The sequence below is a fragment of the Lycium barbarum genome, chromosome 8 (assembly GCF_019175385.1).
Source record: "Lycium barbarum isolate Lr01 chromosome 8, ASM1917538v2, whole genome shotgun sequence".
NCBI classification, from domain to species: Eukaryota; Viridiplantae; Streptophyta; class Magnoliopsida; order Solanales; family Solanaceae; genus Lycium; species Lycium barbarum.
Window position 1 is genome coordinate 127,305,471 of NC_083344.1, and position 16,052 is coordinate 127,321,522.

General features: G+C 34.2%; 2 protein-coding genes across 3 annotated transcripts; one reads left to right on the plus strand and one right to left on the minus strand.

Annotated features, from left to right (window-relative positions):
- Positions 1–8,259, minus strand: LOC132607260 (syntaxin-132-like). Its single transcript, XM_060321159.1, has 13 exons — positions 7,935–8,259; positions 5,553–5,672; positions 5,339–5,395; positions 4,424–4,472; positions 2,752–2,840; positions 2,601–2,674; positions 2,249–2,291; positions 2,110–2,170; positions 1,975–2,000; positions 1,793–1,870; positions 1,234–1,314; positions 516–581; positions 1–429 (listed from the first exon to the last, which is right to left on the minus strand). Exons 1-13 carry the CDS (start codon positions 7,950–7,952, stop codon positions 256–258), a joined length of 936 nt encoding a protein of 311 aa, XP_060177142.1. The 5' UTR covers positions 7,953–8,259; the 3' UTR covers positions 1–255.
- Positions 8,260–10,853: 2,594 nt separating this feature from the next.
- Positions 10,854–14,914, plus strand: LOC132607262 (uncharacterized). Of its 2 annotated transcripts, none has more exons than XM_060321160.1 (2): positions 10,854–11,047; positions 13,138–14,914. In XM_060321160.1, exon 2 carries the CDS (start codon positions 13,227–13,229, stop codon positions 14,766–14,768), a length of 1,542 nt encoding a protein of 513 aa, XP_060177143.1. In that variant the 5' UTR covers positions 10,854–11,047; positions 13,138–13,226; the 3' UTR covers positions 14,769–14,914. The 2 variants fall into 2 exon arrangements, with proteins under 2 accessions (XP_060177143.1, XP_060177144.1); XM_060321161.1 differs by lacking the exon at positions 10,854–11,047 and adding an exon at positions 11,114–11,299.
- Positions 14,915–16,052: the final 1,138 nt, after the last annotated feature.

A 16,052-nucleotide genomic window follows, 5' to 3' on the forward strand; every position in this document is an offset into this window, starting at 1 on the left:
TTCAAGCAAAGACATAGAAATTTAATAAAATTTGAATCAAAAGTATTTTCCCAGTCCAGAGTAGTGTTCTCCCAATTCTAACCAGGTAAAAATCAGGATTTAAAGAATAGATTACATATTTCAATCACTTCAAACTATATTATAGAAGCAAGCCCCAAGGTGCACATGTACAAAACCAAGAAATGTAATATAATAAATAGCATATGCATAGTATACAATATGTATCTCTATATTGCTTAATGTGGGATTAATAAGTTAAGCACCCTTGTTACTCTGCCATGGCTTAAGCACCCCGACGACGATGATCACAACAATTATGAGAAGGATGATGATGGCAAAGCACATCCATTTTCTTGAATTCTTTTGTAGTTTCTTTGCCTTTTGTAAAGCAGTAGTCCCTGACTGCACATGGTCTACAGCAGTCGAAACCTGAAAATTCGGGTTGTTGGCGATAAGGAAACATAAGCATAATCATATACCCAAATGTCAGTTTCCTTTCTTAAGAATAACAGTACCTGTGATTCTATATTATCAAGCATGTCCCCTTGAGCATCAACCAACACTGCTATGTCCAAGAATACCTGCATTGCAAAATGAAACAAAAAATTTAACCACATAATCTGTCCATTTTTCCTCTTTTCTGTCGGGAACTCATTCAATCATGGCATCATTACTTATGCATATTCCACCTCCCCCCCCCCCCCCCCCACACACACACACACAAAAAAGAAGAACATTATATGCATGTAGTGGCGGGGCCACCTTCCTCAGAGGGTTGTCAATTGACGCCTTTTCAGATTACACTCTGTAGATAGGATGTTGAACCTCCTTTATTTTTTCGTGTGTTTTACTTTTTTATATTTGATTCCCTTAATAAAAATCCTGACTCTGCCATTGTGTGCACACACATGAGCATGCAAATACACATACACACACATATATAGACAGAGAGAGAGATAGAGAGAGACCCTTTGTTTGTCATATTTTCAGTTGGCATCAAGTTAGATGTGAGTAAGCCAAAACTCATCAACATACCTAGAATAGTCTAAATTATGTTTAGTACTCAGAACTCAAAGTCTAGTCTAGAAGATAAGATAAGATAAGATAAGGGACGAACTCTTTATTTTGCTCTGTCTTTGATTTTTTAATCCCTTCGCTCCACTTTATATAAATTAAGGTTTTTCGAAGAAATTCAAGTTGCTACTTCCTCTTCGCGTCAGAGAAGTATAGTACCTGTTGCAACTCAAGAAGCTTCCTCTCTAACTCTCTGACTGCATCATGGCGCTCTTGGATTTCAGCTAGAGTGCCCATTATCTGCAAGACACAAACATTGAGAACTAGCAGCATATCATATCACCGATCACTAATATTTCAAGTGTCAATATTATAAACGTAACTTAGTTGCATTATCACACAAAAGGACAAAAGTTTGCATGTAATATGATTTAACTGAAAATGAAGAGTGAAAGAAAAACAAAAATCAGGTGATGGGAAATAACTTTCATTCTAAATTTCACTTACATCAGTAGGTCATGCAATAGCTATTACTTCCGTATTGTAGTTAACAGCATAGGATGGCCAATGGCGGCCCAAATTCATGTTAACACAGCCAGGGGAAATGCCAAATTCCCAACAGAAACTTAAACTGTCTACAGGCATGGATTTTTAAATCCTAGGGAAAATAACTCAAGTATTCAGATCTTGATCCTAGGAGCCATATGAAAAAGTTACAATCTAATACTAGGACATAAGGTAAAGGAAGAGATTAGAAAATCGTTCAGCAGGACCATACCTGTCCTCGCCCTTGTTGCTGAATAGCTTTCTGGAATATTTGTTCACTATCCCCAGTCTCTATCAACCTATCAATTGTCTGAAGGTGAAAATGGAGGGAAACAAGAAAACCGGAGGAACAGTAAGAAGATATGAGAAAAGAATCTTAAGTTCCCAATAATTCACAAGAACCACAAGCTTTACCTCTTCATCAGCTCGATTACCCGTCACTGTCGACAACATAAAGAGAAAGATACCAGAAAAAAGGAATAGCAATTAGAATCTGCTTTATAACATTTACACTCCGTGCAGAAATTTCAAACTCAGAAGCTTTGGCACCTGTGAATACTCGCCTTTCAACAACCTCGCGATATTCATGGTGGATGTTTTGCCTTAAAGTCTGCAAACATTTCAATCAACTGAACCTAAGAGCAAATAAAACCTAGAGAAAAAGTCATTCTTAGCACAACTGATTTACCTGAAACTCGGCCATCTTGTCTTTGAACTTCTTTTTCAAGGAACTGCAAGCATAGACAACAAATCAAGTGAGGACCATAGGTATATCAAGATAAGTATTAAGAATGCGCAAGGATGCAAGAGGGGAAGCCTAGGAGAGAACAATAAGCGCTTCAATTTATCAACTTCTATGATACATTAAGCATTGACAAATCAGACGTGCTACTAACTTAAGTTTTCCACATATTGGCATATAAAAATTATGAAGTAAAAGTTGGTACGCTTTTAATTTAACGTCAAAATAACAACTGTGTGACAAAGTTGCAAAGAAATAACTATCAAACAAACAGAAGAGAAAAATTAGTCAAAATTACACTGTTGTTGCTGTTCTTGATCTGTCAACAGCGGATCCTTTACCACATCCTGGTTTGTTTCTATTGGCTAGATTCTGCAAGAGAACAAACAACAGATGAAAAACAGTTCTATAACAGAAGACCAAAAGTAAGAGACATAAGCATTACTCACTTCTTTATCAAGTTCCTCAATTTTTGATTTGATTAATCGAGCTATTTTCCCGACTTCATCGACATCTTTTTCCATTCGCTGCTTAATTGCTGCAGGTTACAATTTTATCATTAACAAACACATTAAAATGTATAGAAGAAACAAAGGAAAAGGACTTTTCCAAGGAAAGAAAATCTTATTCAGTGCAACATGCTCCTTTTCCACTAGTTATCTTTTATTTGCTACATTTGCAAAATCAAATAGAAACCAACAATAATGTATTTGATATTAATCTAAGTCAACGTTCTACATGCTTCATCTTTCAATATTCTAAATTTAAGGATAGAGCACTAATCCATTCTCAGTTTACTTTGGGACATGCTCTTATCAGATTATTCATAATCTGTCCACTGCATGTTGAAGGTCCACGTGGTATTTTGAACTCTTGATAAGAGTTTAAATAGTGTATTGTTTAGACTAATTGGCAAATATTCGGAGAATACAAGTTACTTTCTGTTTTGCTAAGAATAGAAAAGACAAAGTTGCATTTATAGGTGCAACAGGTAGACTTTGTTTAATTTTCTTATATATGTTCCAGAAGTTCTTTTTATATAAGTGATATCATAACCAGAAAAAAGAACAAAAAGGAAAAGGTGGCCACCAATTTAAGATGAGAAATACATCAGTAACTTCTGCCTTTCAGCATACTTGACTATATATAGGCGGCTTTCCCCTAAAATTAATGAAAGGAGGTAATTGTTCCTTCTCTATTAAAGCCAAATCAGATTGTCTCCGAACAAATGGTAAAGCTTAAAATCAGTTTTCTGTTATAAAGTTATTTCATATTTTAAGTTGGACAATTTCCTATCAATAAGATTAAACAACTTTTGGGAAATACATACTGATAGTCGGTAAATGGAATATATTCAAATAAAGCACACACAAAATTTTAACAGCACTGCATAATTAAAGGAACTTCTTATTACCCTTTCCCTAAGAAAAAAGTGAACCCCATCTGATACTCCTCCTATCCTGTGCCATATGACATAGTTTGAGTGATACGTCGCTTAATAAGTTAATTTTACTTTGTTATTCTATTGGTAAGGGTGAAAGAAGATACATAATGTAGCATTTAAGAAAATAATTTTGATAAAGAGAACATCATATCTTGATTGAAATTTCAATAACTTAATACATTTTAATTATTTAAAGATGAGAGGAATGTAAAAAATGCTTTTATTTGTAGAAGTGTATCAGAAGACTTTACACTACGGCCTATCTGTCACATAAATTGGGATACACCCTTAAAGGAAATAAGACATAAATTGGAGGAGACTATCTAATTATCTTATGCCTTAATTCATCCTACTTTCTATTATTTGATATACTAAGAATAATTGACCTATTTCTACAAAATTCTGGAAGTCTACCTGCAGGATACCCTTACATAATTTGAACTTTCCTACGATGCCTCTTTCTCGAAAGTAAACTATTTTTGATATTTCAACTACCCCAATGAAGGAAATTTCTAATTCAGCTGTGGTAACACATTAGGAGTTTCTTACTCCAATTAAGTAAAACTAGGTTCCATGACATGGTTAGTGAGTATCTACGAGTCCAGAATACCATAATCATGCAAATCAAATGGCTACATCACTTGCTAAAGCATTATAACTGCAAGAAGATGGATTACCTTTCATAGCAGCAGCTTTTGTAACAGCCTTTGATTCCTCATGAGCATCCTGTGAAAAGCATGTGGAAAGATCTTAAGTATTTACACATTACAAGTTCTTTAAGAAACAAATCGTTATGCAGATCGTCTAAACTCATTTGGCTTATGTATATTGTGCTAAGACACTACGTAGCCTACAAATTGAGCTATAGTTCTTAAAGTTACCACATGAACCCCTAAATTAGTTGTTTACAAATTAAACAAATTAGAACTTCACTGATTTTGATAAAGATAGCCCTAAACTGAAAAGGAAAGTACAATAATTTTAGAATGTGACACCTTTGTGCGCTTGGTCATCACATCGAGGACTGCGAATTTTTAAAACAAAATCTCCGCATGTGAAAGTTGGACCTTGGAGCAGAAAGGCGTGCAGTTAAACCAAGAGGCTTGTAAATCAAGTGACAATTAAATAAATTACATTAGAATTCATAGATCTCGAACACATTTCATAAAACACAACAAGAAACCAAAATGATAAAAGAGATTGGGGCATGTGCTGCTCAAAGAATGGGCAAGTTGTAAGAGATAGAAACATATCTCTAGACACTAAAGAAAAAGAAGAATCAACCTCACACAGTTCCCATTTAGAGCCTTGGACTAAATACCAACATCATAATAAGAAAATTTCCCCATATTTTGGGACCCCCATCCCAAGCATTGGCAAAAGAAAGGAAAATAGTCTGGGCGAACAAACTTTTTCTATTTGTCCTTGTATATCCATCACCTAGGTAAAGATCGGGAAAATAAGACAAGGACAATCTAAAGTACTCAAATACACTTTCAAGGAAATTAGATGACTTCATTGCAGGTTTCAAAAGGCTATTGAACCTTCTTAAGAAAAGGTTGTCCAGAAGAAAAAGAGATAGATATTTATACCTGAAGCTTCTGGAGTAGTTCGTTCAGTTTTTCATATTGTTTCTCAATTTGTTGAACCTAGCAAACAAAGAAAGCAAGATATGGAGTAAGTGAAAGAGCTTCATGAGATCAACTTCAAATTGTGCAGGGAAAGTAATTTGAAGAAGGGGAAGGAGAGGGAAAGGAGAATCATGGTATTATTCTTTTAACAAAAGTAACAATATTATTCATAAACCTTTTTAAAAAAATCGTCGAGGCCTAGCTCCCCGGAATTCATTGGTTTTTGTGTTCCCATTTCAACATCTCCATTTCTATCATTTTGATGCCTTGGGGCGTCGAAAGAATCAAAATCATCCTACAAGATAAACCAAGTAGTTATTAAATGAAAAATGAAATTTTACACTTTTCAACACGTGCAACAACATGTTTAAAGGATTTTACCAGCACAGACATAAGTCAAAGAAATTAAAAACCTAGTAACACTAAAAATAGCACTAAGATACGCTAAACTCTTGGAGAAGTCAAGCGACACAGACATTGAATATCTTCTGAAAATCATTAGTAAAGAAACAAAAAGGAGTACTCCCAGGATAATCATTTTTCAAGTAGATAAATGGCAAGACAAAGGCCAATTAATTCTACATACATCTTATATTACACGAAGAAAAGACAGGTCCAAAGACAGTTGGCCCATGACAAGCAATATGTGTAGCTATAGAGTTTTACATACTACATTGAGAAGGATAAGGATTTTCATGTTGCCAGACCAAAAAGTTGTGAAGAATATGCCATTTCTGAAGTGATGATTTCAACTATAAATCACATAACCACATCAGCTCTTTGGTTCAAATTTCCAGCACAAAGGAGGATCTATGTAGTGCTTGCAACAAATTTTAGCAATTCGGCACAAGATCCCGCAGCACTCTTTCATCTATTATGATGGAGCTTGAGATAGTTATAATGATACCATGTTAGCGTTTTGCTCTTGTTTACTCTAGCGAGATGTTTGACTAAGCATCAATTTTTAAGAGAAAAAATGCCAAGCTAAATGTTTTGCTAAAAGGTGTAAAAACAGCTTATAGTGTGACAACTCTTGGGTGGAAAATATCCCATGGAGAGGACTCCACAGAGGATCAGGCAACTTTGCCTCCTAATAGTTAATCATTCCAAGAAAATGTATTAAAAGATGTGCAGGGAGAAAATATGGACACTCCCCCCAACCCCCCCCCACCCCCCCACCCCCACCTCCCTCCATAACAAAGAAGCAATTTAGAGTAGTGATTCCTGAAGGAGAAGATCCTGCTAAAATTTTGAATCTTTATCCCCCCTCAGACACTATGTTGATAGTGAACCCTAAAGAATCATTTCTCCTCCTTGCTGTATTGTTTTGTAATGGTAAGTAATAAAGGAGCAACATTTATACAAAAAAAAAAATGCATTGAAAATCCTTATAAGCATGGAAATTCCAGGAACTTGTATTCCTTCAGTTCTTCTGCCAACTTACGTATTTAAGTTTAAAATCAACTTCATTATAGTAGCAAAGTTAGGCCAAGAATGCAACTTTTCTAACAATTGTCATGATCCATATGTCATTGTCTGCTGTCTTTTTTCATTCCTAAGTTATCCATCAGCTAGAGTCTAGAATTTGTCAAAAGTACTCAATTATATACAATTAATTTACTACAGAAACCTTTTTTCCCTTGATCAAGTCAAGAAGATAAACATGGTAAATTGGGCAACGACATACGCATACTTGACGATTTGAGCTATGACAGCAGTGAAACTAGGGAAAACACTAAAAGGGTCAACAAGTTTTTGTCTTTTTTTCCATTTCTTTGTAATTCTCAGCTGTCATACAAATTAAAACAAATGGTAAATCGGGTAAAATAACAAACAAAATTGACCCTTTGAGATATGAAAGCAGTGAAATATGGGAATCCAAAAATGGCCCAACAAGTTTTGTTCTTTTTCCCATTTCTTTGTATTTCTCAGCTACCATACACATCAAAAAATGCTAAAGTGGCCATCATTACGACTAAAATTTGACCCTTTGAACAATGAAAGCAGTGAAACATGGAAAAATCCAAAAGGGGTCATCAAGTTTTATTCTTTTTTCCATTTCCTTAAATATCTCAGCCGCCATCCAGATACAAAAATGCTAAAGTGGCCATCATAACAACTAAAATTTAACCCTTTGAGCAATGAACATGGAAAAATCCAAAAAGGGTCGACAAATTTTGTTCTTTTTCCCATTTCTTTATATTTCTCAGCTGCCATCCAGATAAAAAAAAGGTAAAATGGCTATAATTACAACTAAAATTTGACCCTTTGGGCAATGAAACATGGGAAAATCCAAAAGGGGTGGGCAAGTTTTATTCTTTTCCCTATTTCTTTAAATATTTCAGCTGCCACACAGATCAAGAAAATTGTAAAATGGCCACAATTACAACTAAAGTTTGACCCTTTGAGCAATGAAACATGGAAAAACCCAAAAGGGGTCATCAAGTTTTATCCTTTTTGCCAAATTCTTTGTATTTTCAGCTACCAGACAGATCAAGAAAATGTAGATACCCAAAAAACAGAAAAAAGGGGTGTTAAGGAAATATTCCAAACTTACATTTAAAAGGTCATTCATTGTGGAGAAGAATGAGAGATCTTCTTCTTAATTCTTGGCTCTCTCTCTCTCTCTCTCTCTTCTCTCCTTCGTTTTTCTTTCTCTATAAGTTTTTGCTTCGACCCTTTTGAGGATTTTTTTTTTTAGAGAGAGAGAAAGGCAAAGAGGGAGAGAGAGAAAGAGACAGCAATTTGAAAGAATGTGCGCTTTGCTGTTTGAGAGAGAGAATATTCAGTGAAAGAGCGTGAAGGGAGGTTTCTTTTCATCTATTCAAACCTTCTTCTGTTACTACTATTTTTTTGTAGTAATAAATTCCTATCTTTCTTTACTTCAATCAAAGACTTCTATTCTCACTTTGTTGAACTTGGGAAAACGAAAATCTCTCACAATAGCCCCTTAAGTTTGATGTTCCATTCAAAATGCTCTTAAGTCTTAATATGTAGGCCAGATACATGGCTAGAGCTCCGTTTGGATTCTGTGACAGTGGCGGATCCAGGATTTTCATTCAGGGTGTTCGGAAAAATAACTGGACCTAAATATACATTGTAATATATGTTCAGGGTGTTCAAAAGTTAATATATGTACATGAACACAAAAAATTTACCCTAAATATACACTGTAATTTTTTGTCCAGGGTGTTCGGGTGAACACCCTGGCCTCTTACTGCATCCGCCCCTGTTCTGGGATCATATTTTGAAAATCTATTTTTAAAGTTTTGTTTGGCCATAACATTTTGAGAGTTTTTTAAAACAAATCCCAAATTCTGGCTCAAAACTGTTTTTGAGTCAAGATCTATGTTTTGACCTTTTCAAAACTTTTAAATTAAAGCAATCTCTTCTATAAAGTGAACGAGCTAAACTTGTTACTATTGTTTTTTTCTTGAACGGATGGATCCTTGTATTGCAATTTGAATTGTAGTAGCTAGTAAGTGTGTTATTAGCAATTGTTATTAAATTATCATGTTTTGCATAATTTGGGATTAGCAAGAATGTATGTTTTGTATGGCTGGGTAGTCTTGATAGTTTTTAGAATTTATGAGCATAAGTAATGCTTCATGTTTTCCAAAACAAAAAGTGAAATATGTTTTGAAAAACTATGGCCAATTACATTTCAAAACTTGAAAACTTCACCCAAATCAAATTTTTCAAAAAAAAATTGGGAATCTATGGCCAAATGCTAGCTTATAGGGTTCATTTGGTTTGCTGGTTAGAGTTATGCAAATATTAGTAATATAAACATTAGTTATGCACTGTATTTAGTTATTTTATCCTTTACCTTGCATAAAGTAATGTATGTAGATTTCCCATAACTTATAAGTACTTGTATTAGTTAATGTGAAATTGTAAGCTGGTAACCAAACACCGTACTTCAAGTACTTAATTTTATACATAGCAATTGAAGTGTTACTAAATATGGTACTACTAGTTATGTTGGTTTTAATGCATGAATAATTCACTTCATAATGGGCAACCAAACGACCCCTTAAAGTTAATCTAACGATTTGATAAACATTTTAATTATCTTGATATTGAATCTACCTCATTCGTTTTTGTAAGTGCACAATATGTATATTCTGATGTAGCAAACCTGATACAGAGTGGCAAATGACAATTCTCAAAGGTTGAATATGCAGAATCGTTCATTTACACTTTCTCAAAGGTGTAAATTTTATACTATAATTCTAGTATTAGTTATTCATATTGGGCGTGGGATAATAATTTCATGATTATAATCTTTGAAATTATCAATCCCTTGAAATCTCATTTATTTGAAACAGAACGATCACTAAAATATCTTCCGTATTAATTACTGTAACATATTAGTTTCGTTATAAATTGCTTACAAGTTGCAAGTTAAAAATCGGAGTGCTTATCAGTCGGTTCGCTTTTGTGAATTATTGGTCGGTTTATCGATTTTCGGTTTGTAAATACTCTAAATCAAAACTAACGGATAAGATATTCGTTATCGATTTTCGGTATATCGGTGTTTGGTTCTTAACTGTTCGGTTTCGATTTAACCAATAAGAAAATACTTCGCTAATTTTTTTTTTGCTTTCTCTTGTTTTCATTTGTTCATATATAATTATATACATTGCCTTTATGCATAAAGCCTACACAAGTTATAAGACAAAAAACTATAAAATGCACTGTAACAATTTTTCAAAAAATCTTGGTTCATTTGTTCATAAACAAGGTGAAGTTTTTAAGAAAAGACATCAGCAACAAGACAAATTATAAAATACAAAAGAAAGCAATAAGCATCAATAGCACCCAGGACAACAACTTCAAAGATCTAAAACTGAAAGAACTTGCAAAAAGGTATCACAAGCCCTGGTATCGATTGAGAAGTGAGGGAGAGATGTAGAGAGGCATCACAAACCCTAGTTCGTACGAGAATTGAGAGAATATAATTAGAATAAACGTGCCTGCGATAAGCAATTTAGAAATAAGGTTTGTATTTAAAAATTATAATTTACAACCACTAATATATAATTAGCGATAAAAATGTAATTTTAATCTAGACTTATTGAATTATCAATTTAACCATTAACTAAATTCTTAAAATCGAAAACCAAACTGATAACCTAATAAAAAATTACAAACAGTTAACCCAATAACCCAATATTAATAAATCAATAGCGTTTTTATTGGTTCGGTTTATCGATTAAACCGATTTTCACATCCCTAAAACCAACCCTATTATTCAATTTTCAGTGCAAAATGCAAGGAGCTCCACTTTAGCGGTGACTCGTAAATTCCTCCATCAAATTAATACAAGTGCGCCACGTGTACACTTCCACTTTGATGACACTTCTGTCAGCTTCTTCTTCCTCCCTCTTTCTTCCTTTTGTTTCCTTTAACCAAAAACTACTCTTTTTTTAACCAAATTAAAAGCCAGCTTTAAAAATCAATTCATTTTTCATATCTACCGACTTATAAAGTCCACATTCAATTGCCTCCGTGTTACGTTCAATACGCGTTTATATAAAACTCTATCCTTTCTATAAATAGATTCTCTATTTCTTGATTTGTTCTAATATCCACAACATATCTATTTCTTCATACTTCATATTGGGCACAGATTTTCTTGGAGTTTTCTGCTTCTTACTGAAAAGTGTAAGTTTTATATTTAATCATCTCACTTGGGTTTTGTTTATATTGTGTAAAAGTTGATTCCTTTTGATCCATTTATATCTTCTTTTTTTTGTCAGTTTTCTTGCTTATTTTCTCATTTATTGATAGTTATGGATTGAAATTGCTGTATGCAAATGTATATGGGGGATTTATCAATCAATTTTGAGGATTAGTTTTATAGTTTATGTGATGTTAATTTGGGCTTAATAATTTTTAGTGCCCTTGCAATTAAAGGTGAGATCTTTTTATTGTTTATGTTTGTTATTTCAGTGTCAATTTCCTCTTTCTATGTAAAAATTAGTACCATTTTGATTGTTTGTGATCATCCAGTAAATATCTGTATGCTCTATGTTCTATATCAATATTGCTTATGATTCACTTGTGATATTTATTTGCATTATGTATTTGATAAACAACAACAAGAACTGCCCCTCAATCATAAACAAAGTACCCCCACCCCAAAAAAAGGAAAAAAGAAATTGGAAAATAAGAAAAGCCCACATCTTTTCTCTTTTCTGCATTGGGAAAAAAAGGGGTAATTGTGGTCGTATTACGTATTGTATGGATCCAAGTTTGACTAGTTTTACGTTGACTGTCAACTTACAACAACTCTTTTCCATTATACGGGCTTGGAACTGACAATGTTAGCAAGCTCGCACTGGCCTAGTTTGTTTTCGTTGTTGTTGTTGTTGTTGTGGTCTGTGGATTATAGTTGGAAGTAATCTAAGTTATGGCTACCATGTATCTATTAACAGTATTACTTAGAATGTTACAGTTGGAATTATGACTTTTCGGCATCTGAATTTGGAGTTAGGGGAAAATCTGCATTATGTAGTGAATCAAATCATAGTCTTTTTACATGTAAAGTTCACTGATTATCTCTAGTATGACATGGAAAGAATGATAATAGTGGAAAAACTATAGCTAGATGGGGCACAAGAAATGCTGAGAATGAAATAGAAGCTGAAAACGTAAAGTGGCACGGAATATAGATGTGCAGGAAAAGGATAGAGGAAATGACTTGCTGAAGTAATATTTTTGTGTTCCCCTCCACTATTCTTTCTTTTATAAGTATGTGTAAGTTCCAGCTAATGAAGCACTGCTGCCTATTTACTTTTTTTTTCCCCCATTTTGGTCGATATCCCGTTGATATTTGGCTTTTGCTCTAATATGATTTGACGAATGTTAATAGTTCAGTTGCCTTCCATGTGATTGTAAACTCATAGGTTATACTAGACCAAATTGCCATTCAATAGGGTGAACATCCTTGTGAGAGACAATTTGGTGGTTCATTAGGTTTAAACTGCATCTTAATTTCAGTTGGGCGAAAATCTGTCTTATGTAGTGAATCAAATCATAGTCTTTTTATACGTAATGAAGCTCATTGATTATATCTAGTATGATATGGGAAGAACAAAAAAAAGAAGAAAAACTACAGTTGAATGGGGCTTATGGATACTGGCGGAGCCAGAATGTCGGCTACAGGTTCGGCTGAACCCATTCGCTTTGATTTACACCCTGTAACTCTGAGGTAACCCTGACTAGTAGCAACCGACTCTAGTAAATAAGATTTTGTCTTAAAAATCCATTGAATATAAATGGATTAATAATTGAGAACCCAGTAACTTAAAAAAATTAGGATTTATAACCCATAAGCTTCAAATCCTGGCTCCACCTCTGCAGTTAGTTAGAAGCTGAAAGTATAAAGTGGCATGGGATATAGAAGTGCAGGAAAAGAATAGAGGATATGTTCCGACGAGATCTTCTTCTGAGTCAAGTTAGGCTAACAGAATGTAAAGACAGAGACCTTATCCTCCACCATAGTTCTTTTCTTCTGTAGACGTGTGTAAGTTACCATTAAGGATTTATTTGGCTATGTCATCCAACTTCCCCCGATACCTTGTTCACCGCAACCTTTGAAAACATTGTTTGTCCTTCATGGTTTTGAGAAAATCTTCAGTGCTTGCCATAGTCTTTTGTGATTCTGTTCGTTTTTCTTTCTACCTAATGCTTTTATTGAAACATGATAATTGTAGCCTTATTGTTTTCTTAATTTTGCATCTCCTTCTCAGATATCTCGGAGAAATTGAAGGCACGTTGTGCGGACAATTTTGGATAGGAAGGGGAAACAGGTGTTGTTGCTAGGGGAGAAGAAAAAAAGATGGAAAAGGAAGAACTTCAATCCAAAGTCGAGAAAGAGATAGAAAAGTCCGATGATTTGAAGGAGAAAGAAAAGAAAGACAAAAAGGATAAAGAAAAACATAAGGAGAGCAAGGAGGTGTCAGAGGATGAGAAAGAAGGTGAAACAAAAAATGTAAAAGCGGAGGAGGATAAAGAGAAGAAACACGAGAAGGTAAAAAAAGATAAAGAAAAGAAACACAAGAGCAAAGAGGAATCGGAGAAAGAAAAGGATGATGAAAATGGGAAGAAGGATAAAGATAAGAAAGACAAGAGCAAGCAGGAGTCGGAAGAAGAAGACAACAGAGAAATAAAGGAAGAGAAGGATGACGAAAAAGGGGAGAAGAAGGATAAAGAGAAGAAACTCAAGAAGGGTAAGAAAGAGAAGATCAAAGAGGAGTCGGAGGAAGAAATAGAGGAAGAAGAAGGGGAGAAGAAACTCAAGAAGGTTAAGAAAGTGAAAAAGGAAAAAGAGAAAATCCAAGAGGAATCAGAGGAAGAAAAGGATGATGTGAAAGGGGAGAAGAAAGAGAAGAAAGACAAGAAGGAAAAGAAAGAGAAAAACAAGAGCAAAGAGGAGTCGGAAGAAGAAACTGAGGAAGGGAAGAAACACAAGAAGGATAAAAATAAGAAAAAGGATAAAGAGAAGAAAGACAAGAAAGAAGAGGTGTCGGATGAAGAAAACGAGAGCCAAGCAGAGGAAGAAGAGAATGATGAAAAAGGTGTGAAGAAGGATAAAGAGGAGAAAAACAAGAAGGAAAAGAAAGGGCAAAAGGATAAAGGAAAGAAAGAGAAGAGCAAAGAGGAATCGGAGGAAGAAGATAAGGAAGACAGGGAGGAAGAGAAAGATGATAAAAAAGAAGAGAAGAAGGGTAAAGAGAAGAAACCCAAGAAGGAAAAGAAAGAGAAAAAGGATAAACAAGACAAAGAGAAGTCGGATGAAGAAACAGAGGAAAAGAAGGATGATGGAAAAGGGAAGAAAAAGGATAAAGAAAAGAAAAACAAGAGCAAAGAGGTGCCAAAGGAAGAAGATAAGGAAGAGAAAGATTTTAAAGAAGGGAAGAAGAAGGATAAAGAGAAGAAAAACAAGAAGGATAAAGAAAAGAAAGTTAAGAGCAAAGAAGAATCAGATGATGAAGATAAGCAAGACAAGGTGAATGATGAGGCTGTAGTCACCACAAGAGAGATAAAAATTGAGGAAGCCAAGAAAGCATCCGATGGTGAAGCAGAAGATAAAAGTAAAAAGAAGGAGAAGGGAAAGGAAGGTAAAGATGAGAAACAAAAGGATTCAAAAAAGGATAAAGCTGAGAAGAAGAAAAAACTCGAGGACAAGTATAAAAGCAACGATCTTGGTAAGTTGAAATCCAAGTTGGAGAAGATCAATGCCAAACTGGAAGCTCTTCAGCAGAAAAAAGCGGACATCCTGAAGACAATAAAAGAAACAGAGGATAAGAACTCAGCAGTGGTTGAGAGTCCCAAAGTTGCAGAGCCGAAGGCAAAAGACGAAGTAGTGGCTGAACAGTGAGTAGTTTATTTTCATAATATTGTTACGTACATTTGTACTGCGTTTATGTATCCTTTTCCTTCCACTGTCATGTAGAGGTGTATTATCTTTGTCTCGAATAAGTTAAAGTGCAGATGATATTTACGTTAAGTTTCTTAATTTTGACATTTTGCAGTTCATCTTTCTTAACAAATTTTCACTTCCTTCTTCTATCTTGCTTTATGGTCATTTTAGTATAAAACTGTTGACATGGTTTAGGCCCATTGCATCTACAAACTGAGCAAGTAAAGTGTTGATGAGTACGGGAAACATTTATATCTCATTTCCAGGTAAAACAATGCTGAAACAGATCAGGATACTTGGACCTTTCAGGATAGATAGATGGCAACATTGTCTTCAGGATGAATTCACTCTTTGTTCAAAGCATCACAGTCTAGTATATAACACACTTACTAACTTGGTTTCAAATTATGTTTGGACATTACATGTAAGCTCAACCTTAAATCTTAAAGTAATACATTTTGTTCTCGTCAGTGAAATCTCTCCTCTCATTCTGTTGGGAGGAGAAGGGGGAGGCAGCAAGCTTCCTAGGCATATTAGCAGGCGTTTGGTCATAGAAACCCAAATTCATTTTTTTTTTGGGAATTTTGGAGTTGGGGTTGGAGTTGGAGTTGTGTTTGGTCATAATTTTGAAATTGTATTTTTTTTGTTAAAATGTACTTGTTTTGATTGTGAAAAAGTGAAGAACTTGAAATCAAATTTCAATTACAACTTGGAATTTTCATGGCCAAACACTAATTTCTAAACATTTCTTTCTCTCTCTCTTTTTTTTTTAAAAAGTTCACACCCAAATATTTTAAGTATTAGTTACTATTATGCTCTGTCAAAATGTGGGTCCCGCCTCAAGTCCTATATATGCCACACTCTGCATAGCTTTTTGAACTATTTTGTAACCTGTGTATAATATCTCAATTTTTTATACTGGATACTTAGGCCCCGTTTGGACATGGTTTGAAATCATGAAACTATGGTTTCAAATCATGTTTGGACATACAATTTGAATATTTTAAGTTGTATTTTCTCTTATAAACATAAAAATCCCACAAATTGTGAAAACTATCAAAACATTCTCAATTCTTATACAATCTTACCAAATGAGCAAATCATAGTTTATAACAAAATTAGTACACTAGAAGGCTTTTCTAAAAAATGCAACATCAATTAATTAAATTTTACTTCAATAAAATCGAAAATTTAACATGAATAGTAATGTAACTACTATTTAATATAATCTTCCCGCATAAA

What these genes read in the sequence shown, in the direction of transcription:
- LOC132607262 (XM_060321160.1), top strand. Translation starts at nt 13,227, where the DNA reads ATGGAAAAGGAAGAACTTCAATCCAAAGTCGAGAAAGAGATAGAAAAG.
- LOC132607260 (XM_060321159.1), bottom strand. An exon ending in TCGACGATTTTTTTAAAAAG is followed by an intron (nt 5,396 to 5,552) that starts GTTTATGAATAA and finishes TTTGTTTGCTAG; the next exon opens with GTTCAACAAATTGAGAAACA. An exon ending in AAAAGCTGCTGCTATGAAAG is followed by an intron (nt 2,841 to 4,423) that starts GTAATCCATCTT and finishes TGTAACCTGCAG; the next exon opens with CAATTAAGCAGCGAATGGAA.